Source organism: Lontra canadensis, unplaced genomic scaffold, assembly GCF_010015895.1.
Source record: "Lontra canadensis isolate GAN:19392208 unplaced genomic scaffold, GSC_riverotter_1.0 scaffold2, whole genome shotgun sequence".
Classification (NCBI taxonomy): Eukaryota; Metazoa; Chordata; class Mammalia; order Carnivora; family Mustelidae; genus Lontra; species Lontra canadensis.
Window position 1 is genome coordinate 22,312,421 of NW_022630996.1, and position 26,552 is coordinate 22,338,972.

The window sequence follows — 26,552 nt, forward strand, 5'->3', positions numbered from 1 at the left end:
TCTAAAGTTTTAAGGATTTTTCTACCAACCTGACTTGGTAGTATACCTGAAATAAAACCTCCACTATGCAAAATTTATAATTTAAGTAGCACCTATAGAATAAAAACCTTAGGAGTGCTTTACAGACATCCTGCAGCCAGCATCACCCTGGTTTAATAAGGTCCAGAGTGATTCAAAATGTGAATTAACCATCATACCAGTATGTGGTAGTATCCAAAATAGAACTGCATTTTAAGCTCCAATCCAGGAGGTCTCTTTACTTCAATTGGCCACGCTGCCTCAAGTCAAAACAACTATTACCATTATTTTCATTTTATCTACCATAATTAGACTTCTTTCATGTCTCTTAGACTGAAGGAAAAGCCAGAGAGATGGTCTAGAAAAATACATTTGCATTTCAAATTTACATTAAAAATGTCTTTCCCCTATTTTCACGTCACGAATTCCAAGCACTGTTAAAGAAATCAAAGATTACACAGCATTCTGTGTCCTGGGCCTCTGTCCTTTTTAGATTATGAAAACTGGAAGTTAATTGGAATTAAGAAATTTTCCTTATTAAGTGTGTAAAGTATAAATACAAGCAATTTTTTAAAAACTTTATTTTAACACCTAATACAATTCCAATTTTAAGGATTACTTGCACAAAAAAATAAACACATTTGGTATAAAAATGTATCACTTTAACACCCTTTCCCTTTTGGCCCTTCCCCCACCCCCATGAACTGCACTCTATCCAGATGCAGAAACATATAAAGACTAATGGCACAGATTCGTTTTTACCTACAGGAGTTTCTGTTTATGTACCCAGGTACTCTAGAGGACACCAGCCCACTTTATCACATGAACCATTTCCTTCAGCCTGCTGAATTTAGTTTCACAAAGAAACAAAGCTTATTATAAAGGCATTTGAAAAACCATTATCTTAAATTCTTTTTAGAAGCACTGACTTTTTTTTTTTTTTTTTTGCAACCATTTATATACAGTGTTACATAACAGCTCTGGAGTACAGTACATGCAGCAGAACATACCTGTTGAATATAAAATACTTTTCTTAAAATCTTCATCGTTGGAATTCTCTGAAGTCTAAATTATAGAATGCCCATTACTTTGAGAAAATGGTTGAGGAGTACAAATGTCTGCATATGTTGGCCACTGAAATAATCCAAGGCTAACTGGAATAATATTCGTAGCACACCAGGAGTGCATAAATAATTTACTTACATTATTAAAATACAACCCATAAAATTCAAGTTCAAGATCTTACAGGATTGTCTATGTAAATCCTTGAAGTGGTTGCCTGGAAATGCATTGTGTCTTCTTTCTCTTTCTTCTTTTTTCAAGTCCTATATAAAATGTTTAGTTGAAGTTTTTTCTTCCTCAAATGAAACGACCACCTTTATTTGTGCCGACTGCCTCTTCTCTTCATTGCAGCAGTGCACTGTGGACAGTACCATTTTCCTTTTGGTGCTTCTGTCAACCCAACACATCCATAATGGAACCATTCTATTGGGCACTGGAAAGCAAAATGGCAGAGAAATAGTTTTTAATACCTCCAAAGATTACAGAGTATAATATGCCCACTAGACTGAATATTAATAATAAGATTCATGGAAACAACTTTTAGATCTAGGAGCTGATTTATAGGTCACTGAATTCCAGTGATAGGTTTAAGAGATAAGGAAATGGAGGCACAGGAAAAGTACACATCCCTGTTAACTCAGAGGTTAATGTCATCTATATCCATGATCCCAAGTAATGAACAAAATTCACTAATTCTCCTTAAGCCAGAGAGTAAGTTGATACTAACTTTCAAGGACAAGAAGTGAGATGGATCTCTCACAAAGAAGGCAAATACATTTTACAGATTTTATTTACTATTCAGCCATATTCACTCCCTCGTAAAGTAGTATGAGCTAGTTGCAATGAGAATCATAAAGGGATGCCTTGGAATTCCTCTCTGGGTAGATCTATTCCTACATATGCAGAGAAAAGGGATCCTACTCTGTAACGTATTAAGCAGTTCTACACCTGCACGAAAATCTTAGCACTCAGAAGTGCACGAGTAGGAATGAAAAGAATCAGAGAATATGATGGGGTATTCACAGAAATGCATCATTTGCACTAACTTCCCCAGGAGGTTACAATGGTGTTCTTGGAATGACTGGGCAATATTGTTATACAATAATCACAAACAGCCCACAAGTAATTCTAAAGGGGGAAGTGGAAGGACAGTCTTTCTCTAACTATGTGAACATGTTGTTGGGACCCTGTCAGGTCAGGAGAGCACAGACTTTAATGTACCAAGACAAACCTGCTCAATCTTCAGGTTATTTTTAAAAAGTTTAAACTGCTACTATTAACCTTAGGATTCTGACATTATGGAGTCTTACTTCTTTAGAATTCAGGGTTGCTACTCCTCTGCAGGAAAAGATGGAACAAAAGGGCTGGAAGTTTGAGAAAGTGAGGAGGGAGTGAAATTATGAGAAAATATATTCTCAGCATCCAATAAAAATATATCTCTAACCAAAATTCAGCTTCATAAAAAAACAAAAAAAAAAAAAAAGGGGGGGGATTCTTTTCTTTCAAACCTCCTTTACTTTTTATATCACAAGTGGCTCTTACCAGCAGACGGCTGCTGGATACAATAGGATACACTACACTGATAGGAGGAAAATAACCTCACATTATACCACCCCCCACTCCCGCTAGCCACAGGCTTCCTGACACAATGTACTGTTTTAAAGCTCCAGTTCTTCACTGTGGTAAATGAACTGGATTCTAGTTAACACAGTATTATTTAGCAAAGGAGGTGGAGGATGTTTTTAATTTTCATACAATGTATCACCTTTTGAGATTTATAATTTGCAGATGAAACTATAAAACTAGCTTTAAGGGGCGCCTGGGTGGCTCAGTGGGTTAAGCCTCTGCCTTCGGCTCAGGTCATAAGGTCAGGGTCCTGGGATCAAGCCCCACATCGGGTTCTCTGCTCAGCAGGGAGCCTGCTTCCCCCTCCCTCTCTGCCTGCTGCTCTGCTTACTTGTGATTTCTCTGTCAAGTAAATAAAGAAAATCTTAAAAAAAAAAACCCAAAACTAGCTTTAAAAGAGTTTTGAATTGGGAGCACATAAAGGGACACTACCGTGTTTTGGAGAGAAATATTCTAGCATTAATATAATGTAATTAACATAACTGCAGACTTGTTTTCACAGACTGAGTGATTTCATAAATAAGAAAAATATTTAAGTAGTAATATTTTGTGATTTTTTTTTTCATTCCTAAATAGAAAAATTTAATACTTACATCTTGGTTATCACAGCCCACCATCTCGCCATAGGATACCTAGTTAAAATAAAAGTAAATATTTTTTATTATGACTATGCGACAAGCATCTAAATTGAAATTGATGATACTGTTAGAAAACAGACAGGAATATACAATTGCATTAAGATATAGGGTATATAGTTTTTTAGTAAAGAGTTTATAAAGGTTTATAGCACAGAGGGGAAATACACAGAAATTATGTGCTCTTTGAAAATCTGAAAGAACCTTGACAAATTACCTTTGTGGGTGGTTTCTTTTGTAAGACTTTAAGTTTCTTTTTGGGTTACTTACTTACTTAAGGTTTCTATTTTTTCTTGGGTCATGTTGGGTCATTTATATTTTTGCAGTCAATAGTTGAAACTTCTAAACTTATTACCAATTTACTATTTGCCCTTTCACATTTTTCTTTCTTCTGTTCATCACCAGCACTTTATAATACAACTTCCTAATTCTTGAATTAATTTAAGTTCTCAATGGACGGAGAAATGTATAAGACAGTGTTATGACTAGATGGCATGCTATCTGATTCTCTGTATGACTGAGCATATCTGTATATGGTTCACACATGAACGACTCTGGTTAACAATTTTTGGGGGGCACTCAGATTTTTCTCTCAAAGCTCTACTGATCTATTTCATCAACTAGTTTTTAGTGTTATAGATGAGAAATCCAGGGTGAGTTTGATTTTGTTCTTTTTTAGGTGATCTATTTTTACTACCAGGATCTGTACAGAATTTTCTTAATAACTGATTTTAAAAAAATGTTTGTCAGGTGACAGAAGAAGACCTAACAGTCTCTTAAATGGCAAATTCTCAAAAATTAGATTGCCAAATTACACCATAAATACAATAAATTGCAGATGGATTAAAGTAGGTTTTTTTTTTTGCAGATGGATTAATGATTTAAACGTATAGAAACTGAAGTACATCAAGAGCTAGACAAAGCCATTTGCAAATGAGAAAAAAAATGCAAGACACAGCTATACGGGGAAAAGGCAAGAAGGTCTTCTTAATAAGCATATAACCCACAGTTGACTTCATAAAGAAAAAGACTGACAGCCATAAAACTGGAATTTCAGAATTAAAAACAAAATAAAAAACTAAACCAAGCAAAGTATTTATAATATACATGACAAAAATGATAGAAAAATCGGCCAACACCAATGAGTCAAATCATAAAAGAAATAAAAGTAGCCAAAAAAAGAGTCCAATTTAACTACTAAGGTAAATTGAAATCACTGTGTAATATAAAACTATCAAACTGGTATAGGGTTTCTGAGACAAAATAATATCCAGCACTGGACAGGGTTTAGGAAACAGGCATGCTCATCAGGTTTTGGTAATGAACTTCAGAAGGTAATTTGGTAGTCTGCAACTAATACTTTAACTTAGTTTTATTTCTAAAAGATTATCTTAGAAATTAGATGTGTAAAATGGATTACATAAAAAAATGCCTACCATATTTGTAATCTCAAAAAAATTAAAACCACTACAAAAACCTTTAGCTAAATCTGGTTTAAAAAGTTACCCACAGGGGCGCCTGGGTGGCTCAGTGGGTTAAAGCCTCTGCCTTCAGCTCAGGTCATGATCCCAGGGTCCTGGGATCGAGCCCCGCATCGGGCTCTCTGCTCAGCGGGGAGCCTGCTTCCCACCCTCTCTCTGCCTGCCTCTCTGCTTATTTGTGATCTCTGTCAAATAAATAAATAAAATCTTAAAAAAAGAAAAAGTTACACATAGTATAACACATAACTGTGAAAAAATTTTAAAGGATTACTTCAAGAAAAATGATATTCAGTACACATGACTTTATGAAAAAGTGTTACAGAAAGAATATACTGTGATCCAACTGGTCAAATTCACACACATACATACACACAAAAACACACACATGCACATCTGTGTGTACATCTGTGTAAGAGACTGAATGTTTGCGTCTCTCCCCCAAACTCCTGTGTTACAGCCATATCCCCCATTAGGACTGTGTTTGGAGATAGGGTCTGTGAGACGATAAAGGCTAAATGAGCTCAGACAGGTGGAATCTTAATCCAACAGAGCTGGTGCCTTTATAAGAAGAGACACCAGAGCTCTCTTCACCATGGGAGGATACAGCATGAAGGGGGCCCTCTGCCAGGGAGGAAGAAAGTCCTCACCAGGAATGGAATCAGTCAGCACTTTCATAGTGGACTACCTAGCCTCCAGAACTGTGAGAAAATAGAATTCTGCTGTTTAAACCACCCAGTCTGTGGTATTTTGTCATAGCAGCCTGAGCAGACTCAGACACCATACATGTGGGGTATACAGTAGTGATAAACCAAAATGTCTAATTACTGGTTATATCCAAGGGCTGAGAGCCTGGGTGACTTACACATTCCTTTACACTCTTTGTATTTACAGCAAACGTGATTTTGCAAGGAGCCAAGAAAATTATAGAAGAAAGCAAAAGTATTTTAACTGGAAAAAATGAAATAGCTCTCTGTTTTCTATTTTATTCAGATTATGCTTGTACAGACATATCAGACTTTTACCTGATTGCAAATGCAATATCGTGGTTCATTTGGGTCATAAGTCCAATCAACTTGACTGTTTGAATCAGACTCTGGTACTACCGTTGTTTGTTGAGAGATTTCTTGTACGACGGTTGATGAAGAAGAACATGACGACAAGGAAGAGGAGGAGGAGGAAGACGAGGACTGCTGACTTGAAGATTTGTTGTTGTTTCTGACAAAAAAAAAAAAAACCAGTATCAGTTTCATTGGCTCAGCATCCAGAAGTTACGGGAGAATAATTCTTAAATGAGTGGTATGAAATGAAATGACACTAAGCATGCAAATTAATGTTTAACATGAAGTTGAACTAACGATATACAGATTTAAAAGCACAATTGTTGACAGCAACAAAGAGCAAAAATTTTCATAACAGATAATTTTCATTTGACATTTTCTGTTTTCTGGAGAATAAAGATATTCAAAAAAATTCTTTCAAGCTATGTTTTTACGATAATTTTTTAATCTACTACTACTTAACATTGACTTAAATTATAGGTAATAGTTTGAAGAGCTAGTATTAGTTATGGTTATCTTGCAGACATTCTTTATATTTTTAAGCAAACTGAATACTCCATCAAAATCATCTCATCAATTGCCTTTGTGTATTTGTATTTTAGATTTTGCATTAGTTTATATTAAACACATAACAGAATAAGGGGTTATAAAAGAAAAAAGTTCCCTATAATGGCTTATCCTAATGAGCAAAAGAAAGTAAGCCGAAGTTATTTCTACCCAATTTAAGACTCTAGAAAAAGTAAAGACTTTAGGGGCGCTTGGGTGGCTCAGTAGGTTAAGCCTCTGCCTTAGGCTTGGGTCATGATCTCAGGGTCCTGGGATCGAGCCCCATGTCCAGCTCTCTGCTCAGCGGGGAGCCTGCTTCCCCTTCTCTCTCTGCCTGCCTCTCTGCCTACTTGTGACCTCTGTCAAATAAATAAATCTTAAAAAAAAAAAAAAAAAGAGTAATGACTTTAAAACCTTTTAAAGACTTTACTCCCCCAGAGTATAGCAGTCTGAATGAAAATGTCATGATCATGACCATCGATAGACATGTGAACACTTACCTGTGCAAGACAGGAAACAGTGTTAAAATTCACAAGTAATTTCCCAAAATTTATATGCTAATTAAATTGTATGAATTTTATAAATTTTACATCATGTCTTCCTGCCTCCCCCAAGTTCATCCAGATCCATTATATCTACCTTTGTTTCACATACCCAAGCCCAGCCGGATGCCAAGCAGACTGCACACTTGGTAGAACTACAGGGCATACCTTATAGCAAAGGTACAGGGCTACTATAACAATGCAACTTACTTGCTCTTTCTCCCACTCCGTGAGTCAGCTGCCGATGAACTGGTGTTCTGTGTTAATGTAGTCATGAGTGCTGAAGATGATGAATAGCCAGCTGTTTCTCTGGGCATTGAAAATTCTTTCCCCAGCTGAAAGTCATTATTCTTAAATGCTTCATAACTGGCTTTTAGACTTGATGTTCTTCGTCCCTCTTTCATCTTAAACAGACATTCACTGATAATATTAATACGCATATATATGCAGATTTTCTTTTTCAGTCCTACTAGTTAGAGTATTATGTTAGTTTATCCAATATTATTTTGTTTAAACCATTATTTTCATCACTGTCATTTCAGCTATTTTATGTAAAGATTTAAAATCGGTTTTTACTGTTAGGAGGGAGCTACAGAACTGGTAACTTAATTTGGAATACAAACTATAGAGCGGTGAACATTAAGGCGGTGTGAGTTGTGAGGCTTTTGGAGGAAACCTGGCACCGGGAGGGAGGACCAAGTCCTGTCCTCGCAGGTGCCGGGGCTCACGGTCAACAACACACACATCATGAGCCATCGCTGGGTGAAGGGATCGGCACGAGCTGGCACCAATCTATTTGTTTCTTTTCATGATCAATCAGGTAAATTAATGCACATAAGTTTCATCAAATAAAATGTCAGGTATCATAAAACCATGATGTAAAATGAACTCTACAGTGTAAGAGAACGCCTTCTGTTCACATCTAGTTGTTTCTATTAGAGTTTGCCAATGAATCAGACAAAATGTACCTGCTACTTCTAAACCTCTTCCTTTTTACCTGAGCTGTGGCTTGAACTGCTTGAGCTGCAGCCATGGTAATCGCCCCTGCACCAGTTCCTGAAGATAATGAGCCAATATTGTAGGATGCCAGAGGTTGGGAGGAATTCACATTGTAAGCATTGTTGGAAGAGGCTGTAGAATTATTATTTCGACACCCTATGTCAAATTAAAGAAGAAATAAAAATGGTTGGAGAGAACATGATGTTAGTGAGCTTAAAATACATTATTTCCCAGTACAGATATAATCATTAAATTTAACATTTTCATGCCACCATCCAATTTTCATGTCCCATTTTTCCTTTTTCTCCTTTTCCCCATCTGTAGACTATAACCAAGTAAAAAAATCTGTATGATTCGCTAATCCTGAACGCTTTCATTTCCCCTTTAACACAAACAAAAAACAAACATTCCTATTTGAAATACTGAACTTACCTAGTGTATTTTCCTTAGAGGCATCTGATGTAAGCGTAGATAGAAGAGCTTCAGATTTAAACTTCTTTTCAGGAATATGATCTGTTGTTGCATGGTGAGAAGTCGGATTATATTTCCTTTCTGAATATAAATAAAGAATTTATGTGTTTTTAAACTTTAGAGGACTATGGACAAGACATAATACTTTCATTCAGTTATAAACAAGTATGTTATGTTCTGAGTTCTTCATGGAATACAGAACAATATGTTTTCTTGGAGGATGGGACAAGCAGAACTGTCTGGGTCACCTATTTTGTTAAGAGTAGCCTTCCCACACATTAAAAAAAGAAAACTTCAGTAGCAAAGTACTGCAGATAATCCAAGATGCACCGTGATTTTACACAGAACATGAGAGGAAGTTTGTTTTCAAAACATTATCCACAATTTTGAACAGTTTTTAACCAGCCCTTCTTTCATAGCAAATTGATCCGTCACAAATTACACTGATAGTCTTCTAATCGGCCAACATCCAACCAACCATTTACTCACTAAACCACCAACCATTTGAGGTCTTCTTAATACGCCAAACAGTAGGCGAAGCACTGGAGAAGCAAGGAGGATAAAAAAACAAAGAGCCCACCACCATGTATTTTCCCATTTGTTTTGGGTTATAATACTCTCTAGAGAGAATCAGGTGTCTATGTGTAGGAAGTACATGCTGCTACTAATACCATCCATTTGTCCTTGATGTATTCCAGAAAAAGCAAACACTCTACTCCCAAATCAAATATACTTTTCCCAAATGACGAAGGTAAGTCCACCAGGAACTGTAAGGAAAATGTAGATCTCACAAAATAAAAGGAAGGGAAGGATATTTTTTTTTTCTCAATTGGTTGTATGGGGCTAATTGAAAAGAATATACAGGCAATATAATGAGTTTTTAATTGTACTGAAAATTTTAGCTGCCCTAAACCAAACTTACTTTCCACTGGAGTATGTGAATGGGCATGGTGATTGTTCACTGGCTGTGAAGGAGTATCTAATTCCAAAGATCCTAAAAAAGAAAGGCACAGAGATACATCTCCATTCAATGTCAAGCAGAACTTTATAGGTCAATCAACTACAGGCACTCTGTACCCTCACCTAGCAGAGGACTGGCAAGCCCTGATGCATATCCCTGTGTCATTTTCATCAAACGTGATAGAGAATAACCATTGCCAATTTCACACTGAGCCAATTTCATCCTCTTTCTAAATAATATGTAATCTACTTCTTACTATTCACCTTAAGTACGAAACAGCTCAAGGCATGTTAATGTCTAATTGGGGAATTCAGGACAGCAGGTAGGTACCACATAAGTGGATGAATGGATATTATAACTCCATTACTGATAAGATCTGAAAAACTTAAACTAGTTATACTGGGTTGAAGACCTTTCTATGCAAGATCCTAAAGTATTAGGTGATGGGACATTACTATATGAAAGAAAATTTCTTTGATCGTTAAAATAACATACAATAGTAAAGACTTCCTAAAAGAAGTTAGGCACAGAATCTCTACCGCCAAGCATTAAATACTTTTAAGAAGTTTTCTGGGTTTATCTTGATCCCTTGAGATGAAATTATGGCAGGGCACAGGGTGTAGTAGATTTTATGACTCGATTTCATTCAGTTTTGTGTGTCTGTGTCCTTAAAGAGGATGCTTCATTAACCTTCCTGCAGTACTGAATAGGCATGAATTATTGTTATTCACAGCTATTATTAACATTAAAAAAAAAACTAGAACAGCTATAGAATATTTTATTTTGTCTCAAAATACTTATTATTCTCAGATAGGGTTTTCTTGGAATAAAAGTATCACAAATAAATTAGATGATCATCTGAAGTGATAGATCTACTTTTGAATACAAAAATGTCACTATGGATACCAAGATGGATTCATGATTAGGTTGTTCCCTTATTCTAGGGAGTGCGTACAATATACACATGATTTAACACCATTAAAGAAATTTTTTATCAGTGTGTACAAACAGGTACATGTTCTTGCTGAAGAAATGTATCAAAAAAAAAAAAGAATAAAGGTAAATTGTAACAGGAGATCAAGTAGAACCTTGCAAGGAAATATTAAACTGTTTCTTACTGATAAGAAAAAATTTACTTCTTTGAGAAAAAGAGGAAATGCTTTGGTATCAACTAAATCTTTCTTACTAACACAGTGGAGGAAAAGCCTTAAGGCAGTTCTTCGGAAGAAAAAATAACAACCTTCCTCAGAGTTTAAGTGTATCCGCAGGCAGGGCAAAGTCCATACGTTTAATGACAGATGGTTAACTTATTTCTAGATGGTTCTATTTCTTTAAATCTTTATTCTCATCACTCATCTTACTAACATATCCGTATTAAAAAATGGAATGACTTAATATGTGATTTTAATAAAGAGTGAGTGTAGGATATCCTGTATCATCTGTCTCCATATCCAACCCAAACAGTTCTGGCTACTAGAGTCCACGCTGTCCCACCCGGTTGCCACCATCCACAGAAGCACACCATCTGAGAAGTCTCCATGGGACAAGTGTCTCCTCAGCAATTTGCACATGGGCTGTCCAACATTGATGGAAAACTGTAAATTTTACTTACGCCTCTCTAATATTTCTGTAATTCCAGCATTATCAGCTTCCAGCTCCATTTTAAACTTAGCCAGTTCCTGATCCAGCTTTCTCAAGTGTCGATCTACCTGTTTCAAAGAAGATCAAAGATAACCACCAAAATTTGGGACACTATTAAAGTGTCAGTTTAATGAGGAAACTAAATCTTTATTTCTTTTAGTGCATCTGCTTAGTATCCTTGAGCAAGTCAATGAACCTACACCTCAATATTCTAATCTATGAAATGAGGGCTAGGTAAAATAATATCTTAAGCCTCCCGTAATAAATTTGAAGTTTTAAGAAACCATAATCATGATTTGTTAGAAAACATTCAGAACAACTGAGATGTGAAACTAAACAAAATGATACTTGGGATTTACAGTGGGAGGAAGTGCGGGAGGGTTGGTAACTTTTTATAGTATACCCTGGGATTACTTTCGACCTAATCTCCTCCTACTTATAGTAAGGCCATCCACCACTCTGCCATACTATAACTGTTATTTAGAATGAAAAATGGAAGATCTTTAGTCTATAAACAAAGAGGCTACTATATTCTACACATACGTTTCTCTTAAGGCAGAAAAGTAAACCATTATACTTGTAAACATTTATGCAAAGGGTTGAAACAAAAGGGGTTTTTTAGCCAGAAAACTCCATTCCCCAAAGAGCTTGGTTAAAATGGTTTTATTGCTAATACTTTGGCCCTTGTGAAGGTGGCAAATTTTATTTTCTCATTCAACTACAGATCTCTTGACTGATTTCAGAAAATTATATGATACTTCAAACTAAGAACAACTAAGTCTTAATTTTTTAAGGTTAATATTAAATATTTTTCAATACTTTTTCAAATTTACCACTATAAGTGAAAAAAGAAAACATAAATTTTCTGAAAAATATTGTAATACTATTGACAACATCTTTATCAAACTCTTGATTGGCAATGGATCATTATTAAATAATTAAGAGTGACTTTCTTATTCATCATGAAGGCAAAAAAATTAAGAATGGAATAATGTATACCTAAATTGAAGGAGATGGGTAGAAAAGTAGCAAAAGACAATTTTTGTGTGTTAGATGCCATGAAATGTCTGTGGTGCATTAGATGTTCTTCTATCTTTTCTAGTCCTTGCACTAATCTTCTGACATAGGTTATTACTGTCTCCATCTCGTAAGTGAAGAAACTAAGGCTCAGAAGGGTTAAGTAACATGCCCAAAGGAAACAGCTAATGCATTATGGAAAAGGGATTTAACTCTGATCTATTCGTAATAAATTGTTCTTCACCATTTATACATAACATTGTCCTCTGAACTTCTGCATGTAGCAGTCAACTGCTTTTTTTTTAACTCAGAATAATATAATTCAAATTGAAAAATAAAAATAATTTCTTGTTATTTATATTTCTTTTATTAACAGCACCCAGCGGGGTATTGGTTAGTGACTTTTCAATAATTTAAAACCCACTTTTCTGTCCATCTTCACACACAAGTTATTGTTCAGAGTTTGGCAGAATCTAAAATTACAATATTTAAAATCCTATAGAGGCATGTATTATGGACAAATGCTCCTATTCAAAGAACACGCAGGTAATTGAGCATCCTTTAATAGAAACTCCCTTCCAATTAATTAAGTGTGAACACAGACCTCAGTTATTCAAGAATATCTCCTACATTGTCAAAATTTAATCTCAAGGGAAGTCAGAAACAGTACTCATATTTAAATTCCAAGACCACTTAATGCAATGAAAATATTCCACCACCTTTATTACCTACAATATTGAGATTTGTGCTTGGCATTGGGTTAAATGGAAAATACATGAAAAATGAGAGAGAATCCCTGCTTTCATAGGAATTGCAATTTGGGGGACAAATCAAGATTTATGTGAGCTTTTTAACATAATAAATGTTTTAAAATATATATACCCTAGATGTAGCAAATAAGAAACAGCTAGAAAAGGATTAGAAGTAGTACATAAAAAATACATATATAACCTTGGGCTGTGGTAGACACAAAGGAGGTAAATGAGTTAGAGGGTGAAGAATGTACTGTTTTCAAATAGATGGAAAGAAAAATTAATAATTAAAGAATGAATAGAGACAGGAAAACAAACAAGATTCTCAGAGGGGGAAAAAAAAAAAGTAAAAGTATGATGTGGTCTACAACAGTTATCTACAGTATAGACAGGCAGAATGTTAAACTCCTGGTCAGGAGGATGCAGTCAGAGATGAAGACATCATGTACCCTCCCCCAACTCCTTCCACCCCTGTGTTGAAGAACTGCTTCATTGTGTTAAAGATAGTACTGATAGGAATTATTACACATGAGAGCATGGAAAATAATGACGGAATTTCCAATACTAGCAGCTCCGAAAAAGGAATAGAAGTCAAAGACTTAATAATTCTAAAAACAAATACGTAATTAAATATAGAAAAGCCTAAACCACATTGTGGTGACAGCTTTGTAAGATAGGTTCCAGTCATTCCTACCTCTTGGTAGGTAAAAAAAGATTATGAACTGATGAATATTAGAAGCAATTATTAGGCAATAAGGATTGTTTTTCTTAGAATCACTGCTACTATACTAAATCAAATTAGAAGTTAGAAAGCTTACCACAAGGTTTAACTCAAACTATGAAGCAACAGAGTACTTCAATAGCATTAAACAGCCATAGCAAGAGCTCAACTGAACTTTCCTGAAACCTGCAGAGTACATCTCCTCTACTCCCATGATTCTGAAGGGGCAAAAGCACCTAATCTGGCAGATTACCATAATGGCCCCAAAGGTATCAGGCAAAGCAAGAACCTAAATTACCCCACTCCTCCACACACACCTGACCTCATAAAATTGATTTATAGTAGTAGAGAGGGTAGTACTCTAATTGAGAGAGATTTTCTATTAACCACAGACTCCTAACACAAGGCTGACCACAGAGTCTAATTATTGATTTGTTCCCCACTTAATGTCAATAAATACTAGCCACAAAAGCTTCCTTATTCTATGGACCCAAATCATATCTCACAACCCCAAATACAACTGCTTTAATTTTAAATCCATTCTCTTCTTTCTGACCTCATCAGAGCCAAAGGAAATTCTGTCAACATTATTTGCTAATATCTTGATGATTATTAAGATAAGTCACATTTGGCACCTCTATATGAAACAGAAAAATCCTCATATTTTAACATTTTAGCATAGAGTTGTAATCCTTTATTCTTTCTCTTTTGATTCCCAGTCTCAATATGCATATTTTAAGATGTCACTGATGCACCCAAACTGAACTAGGTACAGCTTTTCAAAAAGTTTCTACATGATTTATGGCTTCCAATACCGTTAAATTCTAAAATTTAAATATTTAGCTTGCCCTTTCAGAATGAACACAAGTTATTCTATAAAGTTCTAAGGTGAAATCCTTGGCAATGACAGTTAAATTTCTAACTATGAGAAGATCTGGTAATAGTGAATAAAGAGGATAAATTGGAGAAGAAAAAGGAACCATGATGGCAAATTATTTCTCTGTTAAGTCATGAAAATGATTCTTCACATCTCTGATTATATTTAAAATAGGTGAAAATCTGATCCATGTTTAGGCTGAATCAAATATCTGAGGCCTTAGCATATAAACTACATCTAACCTTCCTAAAAGACAATAAGGATAGGAAACAAGTCAAAAGGTCAAACTTATATATTTCTTTAATCAGAATATCAGATGAAGAATTCTCCAACTTATAGGTAAAATGTACACCTGAAATATAATCATCTCAGCAATAGGCCAGGATATAAAAAAGAAGCAAGTTCAAAGGTACTGAGCAGTATGAGACTGCTAAAATCATTCAAGCATTAACTAAAAGCTCAATTTATAAGTATACGTAAATCAACTTTAATAGGTATTATAATCTAATACAGCCTGATGACAATGACATCTGGCTGAGAAACACAAATAAGTGTTTAATGACTAAGAGTATCAGGATTCTAGAGGGAAATTATTTTGATAGGACAGCTTTTTGTTGTTGCTTATTTCCACTAAAACAACCACTGAAATAACTAAACTCTCGGTTTGTTCTACTGAATCCCTAATTCCACCAATCTCTTCATTTGTGGATATTTATGTAGTCTGGTTTCTTTCCTTAATAAATGGAGTAACCAGTACGATACTAGTCATTGGTATAAAAAGTATACTACTGACTTTAAAAGTAAATAATACAATGAAATACCATGTTATGTAAAACACTGAGGGGCAAAATCAAACATAATTATGTACCTAATCCCTGTACATTAAAATCTGTAAATATAATACATGCTTACTTGAAATGACCACAGCAATGCAATGTTTAAGCAAAGGCGCAGAGACGATTTCCTCTAAGGTACACCTCGCTCCTCTGTTTAAGGTGGCCTCCTACTCTCCTCAGAGGAAAACACACTGCTTCCACTGATTTAGAAGACCCTGCATGTGGTGGTTCCTGCCTGACTCCCTCCTAGCACCACCTTTTCCTTCCTCACTATCCACCAACCACACTGGCCTGTCTCCGCTTCACCCGGCAGAGCACTCTCCCACCTCAGAAGTGGCCCTTGGTCCATCATCTCCCTGTAGTGTTCTTCCTGATGCTCTCTTCCCACAGCTGGCTCTTCTCACTTTCCAAGTACCTCCTCAAATGTCACCTCCTGAGACGACGCCACTCCTGCTGAATACATTCTGAACGGCTTCCCTAGTAATTCCTTCTTTATCCCTCTCTCCACAACGTTTATTTCCTTCATAGCACTTACCAAAATCTAAATGAATCTTAACTTAATAGTTTGCCTATATTCATCGCTTCTCTGTGTCATTAATGCCCACTTAGCACAAGTGACGGCTCATCGCTGGTGCTCTAGAAGTATTTGCCAAAAGAATGAAAGGTATACTCTCCCATTATGTAGAAGTATATAAATAGAAGTACCTCTGTCTATTGGATAAACGATCTATGATTAAAAATTACTGTAATTATACATTTATACTTTGTCCCATCCACTCACTTTTGAAGCACTTAGCTTTCTAAGCTCTCAAATGTTAAATGTTATAGGAATTTAATTTCCTCTTTCTTATTTATAAAGACTTTCACTTGGATATTTACTGTTGATACTTTAGGGAATACAACTAATATGAGATGGTAAATCCATTTAGTAACCTCCCTATGAACAAGGCAGTAATTCCCTTATATTCAACTGCAATTACTTGCAAAAGTAAATTTCTTAGTCTCCAGCATAAAGTGTTCAAATACCACAAGCCACCCTGGCAATGTGGTGCACGCACAAAGCACAAGCATTCCACAGAGGCCGTACATTGTTTTTTAACATTTTATAATTACTTATTTGTGTTAAGTGATGCTAGTTTTTCATTTATGCTAACAGCATCAGATAAATAAATACATTTTATTCCTTTTTAAAAAAGATTTATTTATTTGACAGAGAGAGATATCACAAGTAGCCAGAGAGGCAGGCAGAGAGAGAGAGGGGGAAGAAGGCTTCCCGCTGAGCAGAGAGCCCGATGCGGGGCTCAATCCCAGGACCCTGAGATCATGACCTGAGCCGAAGGCAGAGGCTTTAACCCACGGAGCCACCCAGGCGCCCCAATACATTTTATTCTTAAATTTCATTTAAAAATTTACTTAGTAAATACATGTATATATGATATGGATAAACTAAAAACCTTGAAGGTGGGATGCAAATATTAAGGTCTGGGAAACACTCGATCGGATCACCTCGGAAGTCTACTTTGTCCTTCTGTTCGCTGCTCACCTAAACTACTGGGCCAGGTTCTGAGGATACAGAAGGATTACAAACCTTACATACCCTCAAGGGCCACAGTTAGAGGAGCTAATATTTTTTTATTTTATGAAAATAATACTGTCATTACTAAATGTTTTTATAATTTAAAAGGAATCTCTCTAAAAGCAAAGGAACTGAGAATAGCCAAAAAATATTGTGTAATTATAAAATGAAAAGCATTTCAATAAAAAAAGCATATTTAAATAAAACATGTAACTCACAATAAGCCTAAATATTTTTTAAAATGCCCCTTTTGCTGGAGGCACATTTATAAAGCCTGTTTCAGAACTTCCAAAACGAGCTTATGTGTCAAAGAAATGGATCTAAACTGAAGAAACTAAAAAAAAAAAAAAAAAAAAAAAAAAAAAGGAGAACAATTTAAAGAGAGGGATACCGAAAAGATCTGAGCAAAGACACAGTTTATAAGACTATTTGGTCTGCTAGAATGATTCTATAAAGGAGACTAAACTAATTTGAATTACATTACTTGTACTTCTCTTGGTTTAACATCATATCTTGAAAAGATGGGGCTATTTGTACTGCAGCCTACCCTTGTTTGTCCATCAAAACCAAGTCAATCTTAGCATACTAAATGTGACTGTACTATCTTTTGAGAAAATGTCACTCAACTGTAATATCTCACACAAAGAATGATACCATTAAACTCTATGCCTAAGACTCATAACTTGGGAGTCATTTTCTTTTCTACTAACCTATTTAGGTGATTTTGTTGAACAAATATTTACAGAGAAATAACTACCGTAGAGTCTGAAGACACTAATTTCTTTTTTTTTAAACAGAGTTCTTGACATTTATAGTAGGGATAATACAAACATACAAGCAGAAGGTAAATAAATAATTACCATTTAATTCAAACAATAATAAAATCATGGGAATAATAATGATTTGGAAGGTGGTATGATTCTGTTGAGGGGTAGGGTATGGCACAAAGTGCTAAGTACCTTCTCAACAGCCTCCTTCCTTACTGACAGGACCCCACATACCTGGTGTGGCAATGTGCCCTGATAAGCAACATTTCGAGGGGAGCCAAGAAGATATAAGCAGAAGTCAGTAGGTAAGATTTCCAGAAAGGCTCTTTTAAGGGAGCTGAATGAACTGCAAAATATGCCCTTTTGAGTAATCTCCTACTGCAATTCTTCTTCTACCTGTCCAGAAAAGAGGAGGAATGGAGCAGAAGCAGCCCGAGACACTGAGGATGTCAGGGCTGCCATCAAGCTCTGATCTGCCTCCTCCGACAGATGATCTGTAGGAGAGGAAAATCTTTTGTTTAAATCATTCTTGTGTGACTTTTCTAAGTGATCAAATTGCTCCTCCTCGAAATAAATGACATAAATATCAAGATTATTAAGGAGATTTTAGTGAAGAGACTGCAAGTGCAGAATTATGAAAGATGGAGAAAGTTTCCCAAGAAAGATAGAAGAACTTTTTTAAAGTTCTTAATTGTGACAGGCTGCAGAAGTGAAGAGGAAGGGGTAATGAGAAATATTTAGACGATAAAATGAACAAGACATGTTGAGTAACTAAATGTGGGGGGTCTAGGGACAAGGAGGAGACTAGAACGACTTCCAGTATTCTAACGCGAATGACTGGAAGATCAGCAGTTCTTCTGAGAGAAGGAAAAGAGGAGACCAAGAGTTAAGTCTTAATGTTAATACACTGAGTTCCAGGGCCTGGGAATTCTCGGTTAAGATGAATAGGCTCAGAAGAGAAGCCTGAGCTTGAGGAATCATTAATGTCTAATTGCTAAAACTAAGAGAACACCCAGAAAATTAATGGAGGAATGTTTCTCAGCTTGGGTTGCATGTGGGGCCGAGAGGAAAACTGGCATATGACAGAACAGTTCTTCACCATGTGGCATTTGGTCTTCCTGGCCTCTGGAGTTGGGTAGAAGATGGGAGGAGACTGTGTGAGAATCACCTAAATACGGTAAGAAACAATGCAGGTCAAAGACAGAGCCCTGAGAGACAGCAACCATTAATGAGTGATAGCCACAGGGGCCACGGAAGGTCACGAAGATGGGAGGATGATATAGATGATTAAGTCTCAAAAAAGAATGGATTTTTATATTAAGGATGTCATGATCGCCTGAAATAGCGATTTAATATGGAGTGCTAAAATAGGAAGGATGGGAAGGAGGGAGAGGAAAAGAAAAGCCACAAAAAGAAAAGGGAGAGGGAGGACAGAGGAAGGAAGGGAAGAGGAAGGAAGGAGGAAGAGTAAAGGAAAGACAAAACAGCATCCTGGAAATAACTGGGGGAAGGGGGAAGAAACAGGGTGCCACTTGGCAGAGCTGAAAGGGAAGGAGCGTGGCGCTCTCACAAGCTAAGATCATTTTATAGACATGTGTAAAATCCTCCTGTAAGGCACAAATTAATATTGCTATTTTACAGATAAGGAAACTAAGATTTTGGGATTAAGTAATTTATCCAAAGTCCTGCTATCAGTGAAGTGGCTGAACTCATGTTTGTGTGGATCCATTATGGGCACTTGCTTTTTATTACATTTCATTCAATTCATTACATCACCTTCTACTACCTAACAGCCTAGCCTAAAAGATCTATCCCATTCAAAGAATTTACTAAGTTTTATTTTCATTCTATGTTTATCCATATCTCTGAGTGAACTCCTTTCCCCTCGATACAACACCTAATCCAAATCCCAGAGTTTCTGAATAAATTCTGTTCAAAACTCATCTCATATCCTCTAAGAAGTTAACAATACTCTACATGAGCTAGCTCAGTCTTTTTTACCAGATACTTCATATTTAACTGCAATAATCTTTATTCCACATTTCTATACAGGCTTCTCACTTCATTTGTGCACATGTCTTCCTAACTAGTTTACCAACACCTTGAGAACAGAAGCCATTCGTAGTATGTACACCTTGCTCCTCTGTTATGTGCAGATAAAACTCCATTATACAAAGCACAAGAGTGAATAAACAGTGTGGTTCATAAATAAAGGATAGATACACACCAAAAATCCACACATATTTAAAGAGAACATATTTATATTAGACGTATTTTTCTAAATGTTTGAAATACACTGAATTTTTTTAAATTATAAAAAGTACTAAAATAACAAAATATAAATAAAAAGCATAGCCAAAGAGCTATAAGATTTAAAATGCAGGTAGTCTCTAAATAAAGACTGACACATATAATCATTAAACATGAGGCGCAATGTTACTAAAGAAATTTCTCTTGGATTCAAATATAAATGTCTTTCTCTGTGTTTACAGACATAATTCAAGACCAAAACAATTAAGAACTTCTTTTTTTTTTTTCAATTCCATAGTAAATCAAGCTATAGTTTACTCTGTCCTTCTTAGGGCATTTTGTCTTTTTATGAAATTGTTTTCAAAATAACTGCGTGAACAAAAGAGCCTAGGTTATTACAGCCATTAAAAATTTCTGCTGTATGAGAACAAGGAAACATTTCCTATGGCTTCACATGGCAAATGTTTTCTATATCATCTACAATGTATACCATATGTGGTATGTACCTTCTTTTATCTTGTGTCTATAACCAGTAACATTTATATTTATATATACTTGTTCAGTAATAAGACTATATCCAGAGAAGATTACAAAAATAGACATGAAATCTATATGCTAAAGTTAGCCATAAGTGTCCATTTGTTTTTAGCTTTAACTTGCTGTGAAGCAGAACCAGAAATGAGTATTTCCTAAAGTATATATTTTAGAAGATGCTTTACATAAAAGAGAGCTTCATAATTATAGTGCCTCTGTCTTATAGTGATTTTAAACCTTTGCAAGTATTGCTACTGCAAAAAAAGAACTTTTTTTAATCAAGTGTTTCCCATTTTTGCCACCTGAGCCAGTTGGTGAGTGTTACCTATTTGACATCACTTAAGAGATAGTTGAGTACTATCTCTTAACATGGACTCAAATGATTCTCTTCTTCATTTAATCAGGCAACTAAGAAATCTTGTCAACAGAGTAGTCTTACGTGTACTTTATTACCACAGATACAATCTCAAGATGATTTATCAGGTAAGTAAATATACTACCTTAAGATAAATATTAGTAAAATAAATTTAAACACCAATTCTTGTTTTAAAAAAAAGTCTAACATCTGCTAAAATCTTATAATAATGTAAATTTGTATAAAACATAAGGTTCTTCACCTATTGACTAAAACTATGGACTCTGACAGTTTTAGTTTCTTCTCCACAAAGAAACCAAAAAATAGACACTGAAAGCTCAAATGAAGAAAATGAAATGAAGAAAGCCGTACCTCAAAATGTAGTCTATTCTTCCTATTAATATTTAAGCCAACAAAACTTAAGACATAACCCATAATTTAAGTCCTTATGGCATAGCATGCACATTAATTTTACTTACCAAGTCATATATCTGATTTGCCAATTGTACCTTCTCATCTGCATCTTCCAAAGCTTTATAGTAATCCTGAATAAAAAGTTTCAAGAATAAATTAATAATTTGAAAATATGTATATTCAGCACATATAACTGAATTTTCATTATCATAACTTGCATTCAATGTCAGTCACCCTACATTAGCAATAAAAACCCAGTTAAGGATGGGATGGGGATGGGATAGGATTAGAAATTATGTACAATAACCAAGAATTAAAGGAAGATGTTCAGCATTCCTAAAAAAGATATAAGTAAAATTAAATACCAGTCCAAGTCTAGCCTCTAAGCTAGTAAACGTTACGTGAACTAATGAATATTCTTTCTTTCACAGAAAATGTTACAATTTGTTTAATTTATAAAGAATATTTGCTCTCCCCATTTTTTTTTTTAAATTTTATTTATTTATTTGACAGAGCGAGATCACAAGTAGGCAGACAGGCAGGCGAGGGGGAAGCAGGCTCTCTGCTGAGCGGAGAACCTGACACAGGGCTCTATCCCAGTACCCTGGGATCATGACCTGGGCCAAAGGCAGAGAGGCTTTAACCCACTAAGCTACCCAGTCACCCCAGGACCTTGCATTTTCTTTTTTTTTTTTTTTGAACTCTCATTTTAAGTTAGGTATTAATTCATACAATTAAACCTATACTTTAGATTTCTCCTCACTATAAGCAAATCATTTAAAAACAAAAACATGATTCTATCAATTCTCATGGAGAACCAGGCTTTTCAGTGTATAGCCAAGTTGTTCTACACCAAAAACTTAATAGGTTAAAGGGATGATGACTGATTTGCATTGCAGAGGTGACCCTTGAACACAGTGTCCCCCATGTAGTTGAAAATTCACATATAAGCTTCTGACTAAAAGCTTAACAGCTAATAGCCAACTGTCAACCAGAATCCTTTACTAACAACATAAATAGCAAATTAATGCGTATTTTGTGTATTATATTCTGTATTCTTACGATAAAGTAAGCTAGAGAATAAAAGCTATTAAGAAAATACATTTGCAGTACTGCACTGTATTTATAAAAAACAAAATCCACATATAAGTGGCTGTTGAACAGGCTGTTCAAGGGTCACCTGTATAGATGTGAGATAACATTTATGCTCATATACATGGGGCCTCCAGGTATCTTTCAAGCCAGAACCAATTCTGGGCTCCCCCCCATGTACAAAATAAATTACACAATACTCTAAATCTGTAGTTTTCAAATTTCTTTCTCGGTTGATTTTTGAACAATTCTAAGAAGGTTGGGGATGAGGGAGCCATTACCACTCAGAGATATTAAAGAACCAATCCAATGTCATACAGCTAAATGGCAGTCACGACCAAACCCAGGCCTTTTATGTAGTCCTTCCAATGTACCCCAATTATACTGGGTCATACATTTACAGAAAATCTTGGGAAGAGATCTCATATTCATTCTAATCTGGAAGAGACATGTAAGTACTACAAACTAATCAAAACACAAGAAATTCTGTATTTCTAGTCTCCATTCATGTACAAATTTAGAGTTTTAAACTAAAAGACTTTTTAAGGATCCTTTCAACTCTTAAGATTCTGTTCTTCTGCAATTCTACCTAGGTACTAGGTACTTAGCAATATATAAAATATGCTTCAAGGTCAGCTAATTTTCACCCCAGTTTGTGGCCCAAACTGGAAGGCAATGTAATATCTGTGAAGACAAGGCAAGCTTAATTAGCTGTAACCAGAATAAAATAAATTAAAAGACAAATATGGACTTTTGATGATTCTATAATTCTCTAATAAAAGTTAATTATTGAAACAGATTTTAAATTACCAAAATGATTAAAAATTGCTACACCTGAAGTTCTAAAACACAAATTATATAAATTCTAAAGAGCCATTGATAACTTTCCCTCATTTTGATATCCAGAAAACAATTTCATTTTAAAATCTTTCTCAGAGGACACCGATATTTACTGATAGATCATCCAGAATGTTGAACATACTTTTTTGATGGATGCCATTTGTTCTTCTCTCCACTCCGGTTTATTTTTTTTTGCATTCATAAAGAATTCACTGACTCTTTGTTCTAGTTGATCCATTGCATCTATGACATAATAAAAACATTTCATATTTAGATGACTAAATTCATATACTAAATATACATGCTTTGATTTGGGGAAAGAAAAAAATATCTGACAACACACACTCTTCCACTTGGCCAATAACTTATTTAAATATGTCATGCTTTGATTATGCAAATGGTTTAATTACTCCCGTAAGAAAAAAAAAAAGTTACTATTTTCTCCAACAATTTGTATTTGTTATTTCAAAATTTTTCCAGTAGTCAACGTAGATAGGTTCTACACCACATTATTTCAATAGTACGGCCTTCAGGTCAAAAGCTAATGGTATTAAATCAGCCGAATGTGCTAAAGCACAATTTCTTATTAAAAGTACCGATTGATAATCCTCACCTTTCTTTTAATAAGAAAAAGTAATAAAAAGATTTTAACCTCCCACTATACGGCTTTAAGCACTCCATCATTTCATATCATGACTTGAAAGTAGAAGTTACAATAATTTGTTCAGTTGATACATTGTATTATTTATTCTAGATAAATTTTTTCCCTAAGTGTGTGCCAAGAATACTCATCTCATTCCATGTCTAGTAAAAAAGGAAAAGTTAAAAAAAAAAAAAAAAGTGATTCTGTTATGTAAGTGAAGGAAAACCTTTTGGAGATTTTCAGGGCAATAACAGGTTTTTAAAGATTCTAGTAAGTCTTATGGTGGTTTTTAAATTTTTCTTTGTTTAAATAAGCAATTTCTAACTAATTTTATAAGTAAGTCTCTTTTATTAATCCATACACCTATTAACTTAAGAAAAATCTAATTATTATAAAATGCAAGTTTATAAAACCTTTCATTTACATCATCTAAGTACAAATCACAAGAGAATATAAAATTTGTAGTAACAATGAAGAAGAATAAGTTATCCTTTATTGAATTCCTACTTTGTATAAAATACTGTAAGTTCTAATTTAACTGTGTTATTTTAAATCCTCAGATAATTTTCATTTTATAGACAATGAAAACCATGGTCAAGGTCAAAAAATAAGTCAGGAAAACTCTAATACGAACTCAGATCTATCTGACATCAAAACCTGCAGACAATACTACGTTAGCGTTTTGACTACATTAAAGTTAAAATCAATTTTGTGAGCAAGCTAAAGAAATACACAATTCAGACTTCTACTTCTACACTACAGTCCACTGAATAAAAGAAGGCTTCCATATCATATCACCTTGTATTAAGCATGGCCACATGAAACTGACAAGAGGCTGTGACAAGTATATTCATGAACAATGGGTATGGCAGCAGTTGTGGGCGGGGAGGCAGAGAAGCAAGGGGGAGAAAAGACAGGTCCTTAGCTACCTCAAGAAATGCTGGTTCTCTGATTTCTTTCCAAGATACCCCTTTCCTCCCAATTATACCCCCAAACCCAGATCTTCTTCCACCTCTACTTTTCCAAGAAAAAAACCTGGAAGCATGAGAAACATTTTATGTATATAGCCTAAACATAGCTGGAATAAATGGGATCAAGAAACAGATTTTCTGAGGATAGACCCCATGAAGGCCAGGCATTACTGTCATTTATACAATTTAATTAAGGAGTACCTACATCTGAACAGAGTAACATCCAGCCATAAGAGTATACCTGATTGTACATGTTAATTATGTAATGTATAATTCATTTCACACTCTTAATTTTTAATACAGTAGCTCTACAAGATAATTGGAACAGCTATTTACATTCATTTCATAAAAGGGGAAGGTTTGTGAGGTTCTTTTAGAGCATGGTGGACATAAGTTTGTACTCATTTTAAATGTAATTTTAAGTTTAATTTCGCTCTAAGTATTTACCTTCCTATCTCCATAAACACTGATTCTTTACTTCTTTGAACCATAAACTCTTTTTTTAGAAACGTCACAGGAAAAATGATCAGATAAACCAAATACTGCTCTATGAAAGAACAACATTAATTTTGGGGTAAAGTAACCAGACTACCAAGCTATCGCTGATAGAAGAAAAGTCAAAATTTTTATTACAACAGATAGAAACCTTTACAGTAGAATCTATTTTCCTCACTCATTTTGATTGAAAAAATACCATCCTGTTGACAAGTGAGAATGTATCCTATAACTTTTCAGAATGTATACTTTTACAGAATGTATCCTGTAACTTTTCAAAATCTGACATTCCAAGTTCACCAGGTCACTAAACAACCGCATATAACCTATGCTTCTGTGTTTTCCGTTCTTGAAAATGTTCGAGTAGAACGAACTTTAACAAAAGTATAGATGCTGAAATCTATGTTCCATACGTAAGGGCTCAAGTCAAAATCTTCTCAACGTTTACACCGATGTGTATTAAGACATGTATCTACGTTCTCCCTGAAGGTATACAAACTTTTATTGCAGAGTCTTGAATTCGAGAAAGGAACACATACACGTGCCCTAATGCCTCCTCCTCTTGTAAAAAGCAAGGAGAAAAGTAGCGTGGAAAGCAAGAGGCAAGATTCGGCACTGCCTTTTCTTTTTTACAACTCCTTATGCACTAGCCAGTGAGCCGGAGGACAGTCAAACAGCAAAGGCGATGAAGTCGATGGCAAGTAAGTCTGGCACTGAACGCGCGCGGCCAAGACGGGCAAACGCGCCGACTTACTCTGCACCTGCAGGTCCATCTCGCGCATCTCCGTGAAGCGGTCCCGCAGGTCCATTGGAAGCTGCTCAATCACTGTCAAAGGGAGAGTCCGTCAGAGGGGCGGGGCCAACGGCGAAAGTACGCGCTTACGTCGCTGCGTGCGTGCGTGCGTCGGGGGGGGTCGAAGGAGCCGGCAGCCCACAGCGAGGCTGCCAGTTACCGTGAGAAAGAAACATCCCCCGCCTCCCCCTCCCTCCCGCCATCCCGCCTGCCCGTCCACTCGCGCTCTTGCCCGCCCGCAGGTCCCACAGATGGCCCCCGCCAGCGCCGCCCACTCACTTTCCAGATAGTCCTCTAGGTACAACATCGCGGCCCTTAGAGCTGGGGGAACGAGGGGGTCCAGGGGTTTATTTGTGTCACTCGCTGTCGCCGGAGTTTTGTCCCTTCCAATATGGCGCCTCCGCTAGCAGCACCCGCTCAGCTTCGGCGGAAAAAAAAAAAAAAAAAAAAAAGAAAAAAAAAAACCACTTTGGCGCCTGACGGCGCTTGCCTCACTGCCGCCCGGAGCTGTCATTGGTTGGCTCAAGCAATGACGTAAGCCGACCAGAGGCCGCCCCCGCGCCTTTATGGGAAGTGTAG

The 26,552-nt window shown here is 35.8% G+C and overlaps 1 protein-coding gene across 2 annotated transcripts; it reads right to left on the bottom strand.

Annotated features, from left to right (window-relative positions):
* Positions 1-582: 582 nt before the first annotated feature.
* ING3 (inhibitor of growth family member 3) lies at positions 583-26,395 on the bottom strand. 2 transcript variants are annotated; one of them, XM_032870588.1, is made up of 12 exons: positions 26,253-26,395; positions 25,935-26,006; positions 23,214-23,314; positions 21,205-21,270; positions 11,012-11,108; positions 9,361-9,432; positions 8,400-8,519; positions 7,966-8,123; positions 7,179-7,372; positions 5,845-6,037; positions 3,300-3,338; positions 583-1,513 (listed from the first exon to the last, which is right to left on the bottom strand). In XM_032870588.1, exons 1-12 carry the CDS (start codon positions 26,278-26,280, stop codon positions 1,397-1,399), a joined length of 1,257 nt encoding a protein of 418 aa, XP_032726479.1. In that variant the 5' UTR covers positions 26,281-26,395; the 3' UTR covers positions 583-1,396. The 2 variants fall into 2 exon arrangements, with proteins under 2 accessions (XP_032726479.1, XP_032726489.1); XM_032870598.1 differs by lacking the exons at positions 583-1,513; positions 3,300-3,338; positions 5,845-6,037; ... (3 more) ...; positions 9,361-9,432; positions 11,012-11,108 and adding an exon at positions 15,262-15,889.
* Positions 26,396-26,552: the final 157 nt, after the last annotated feature.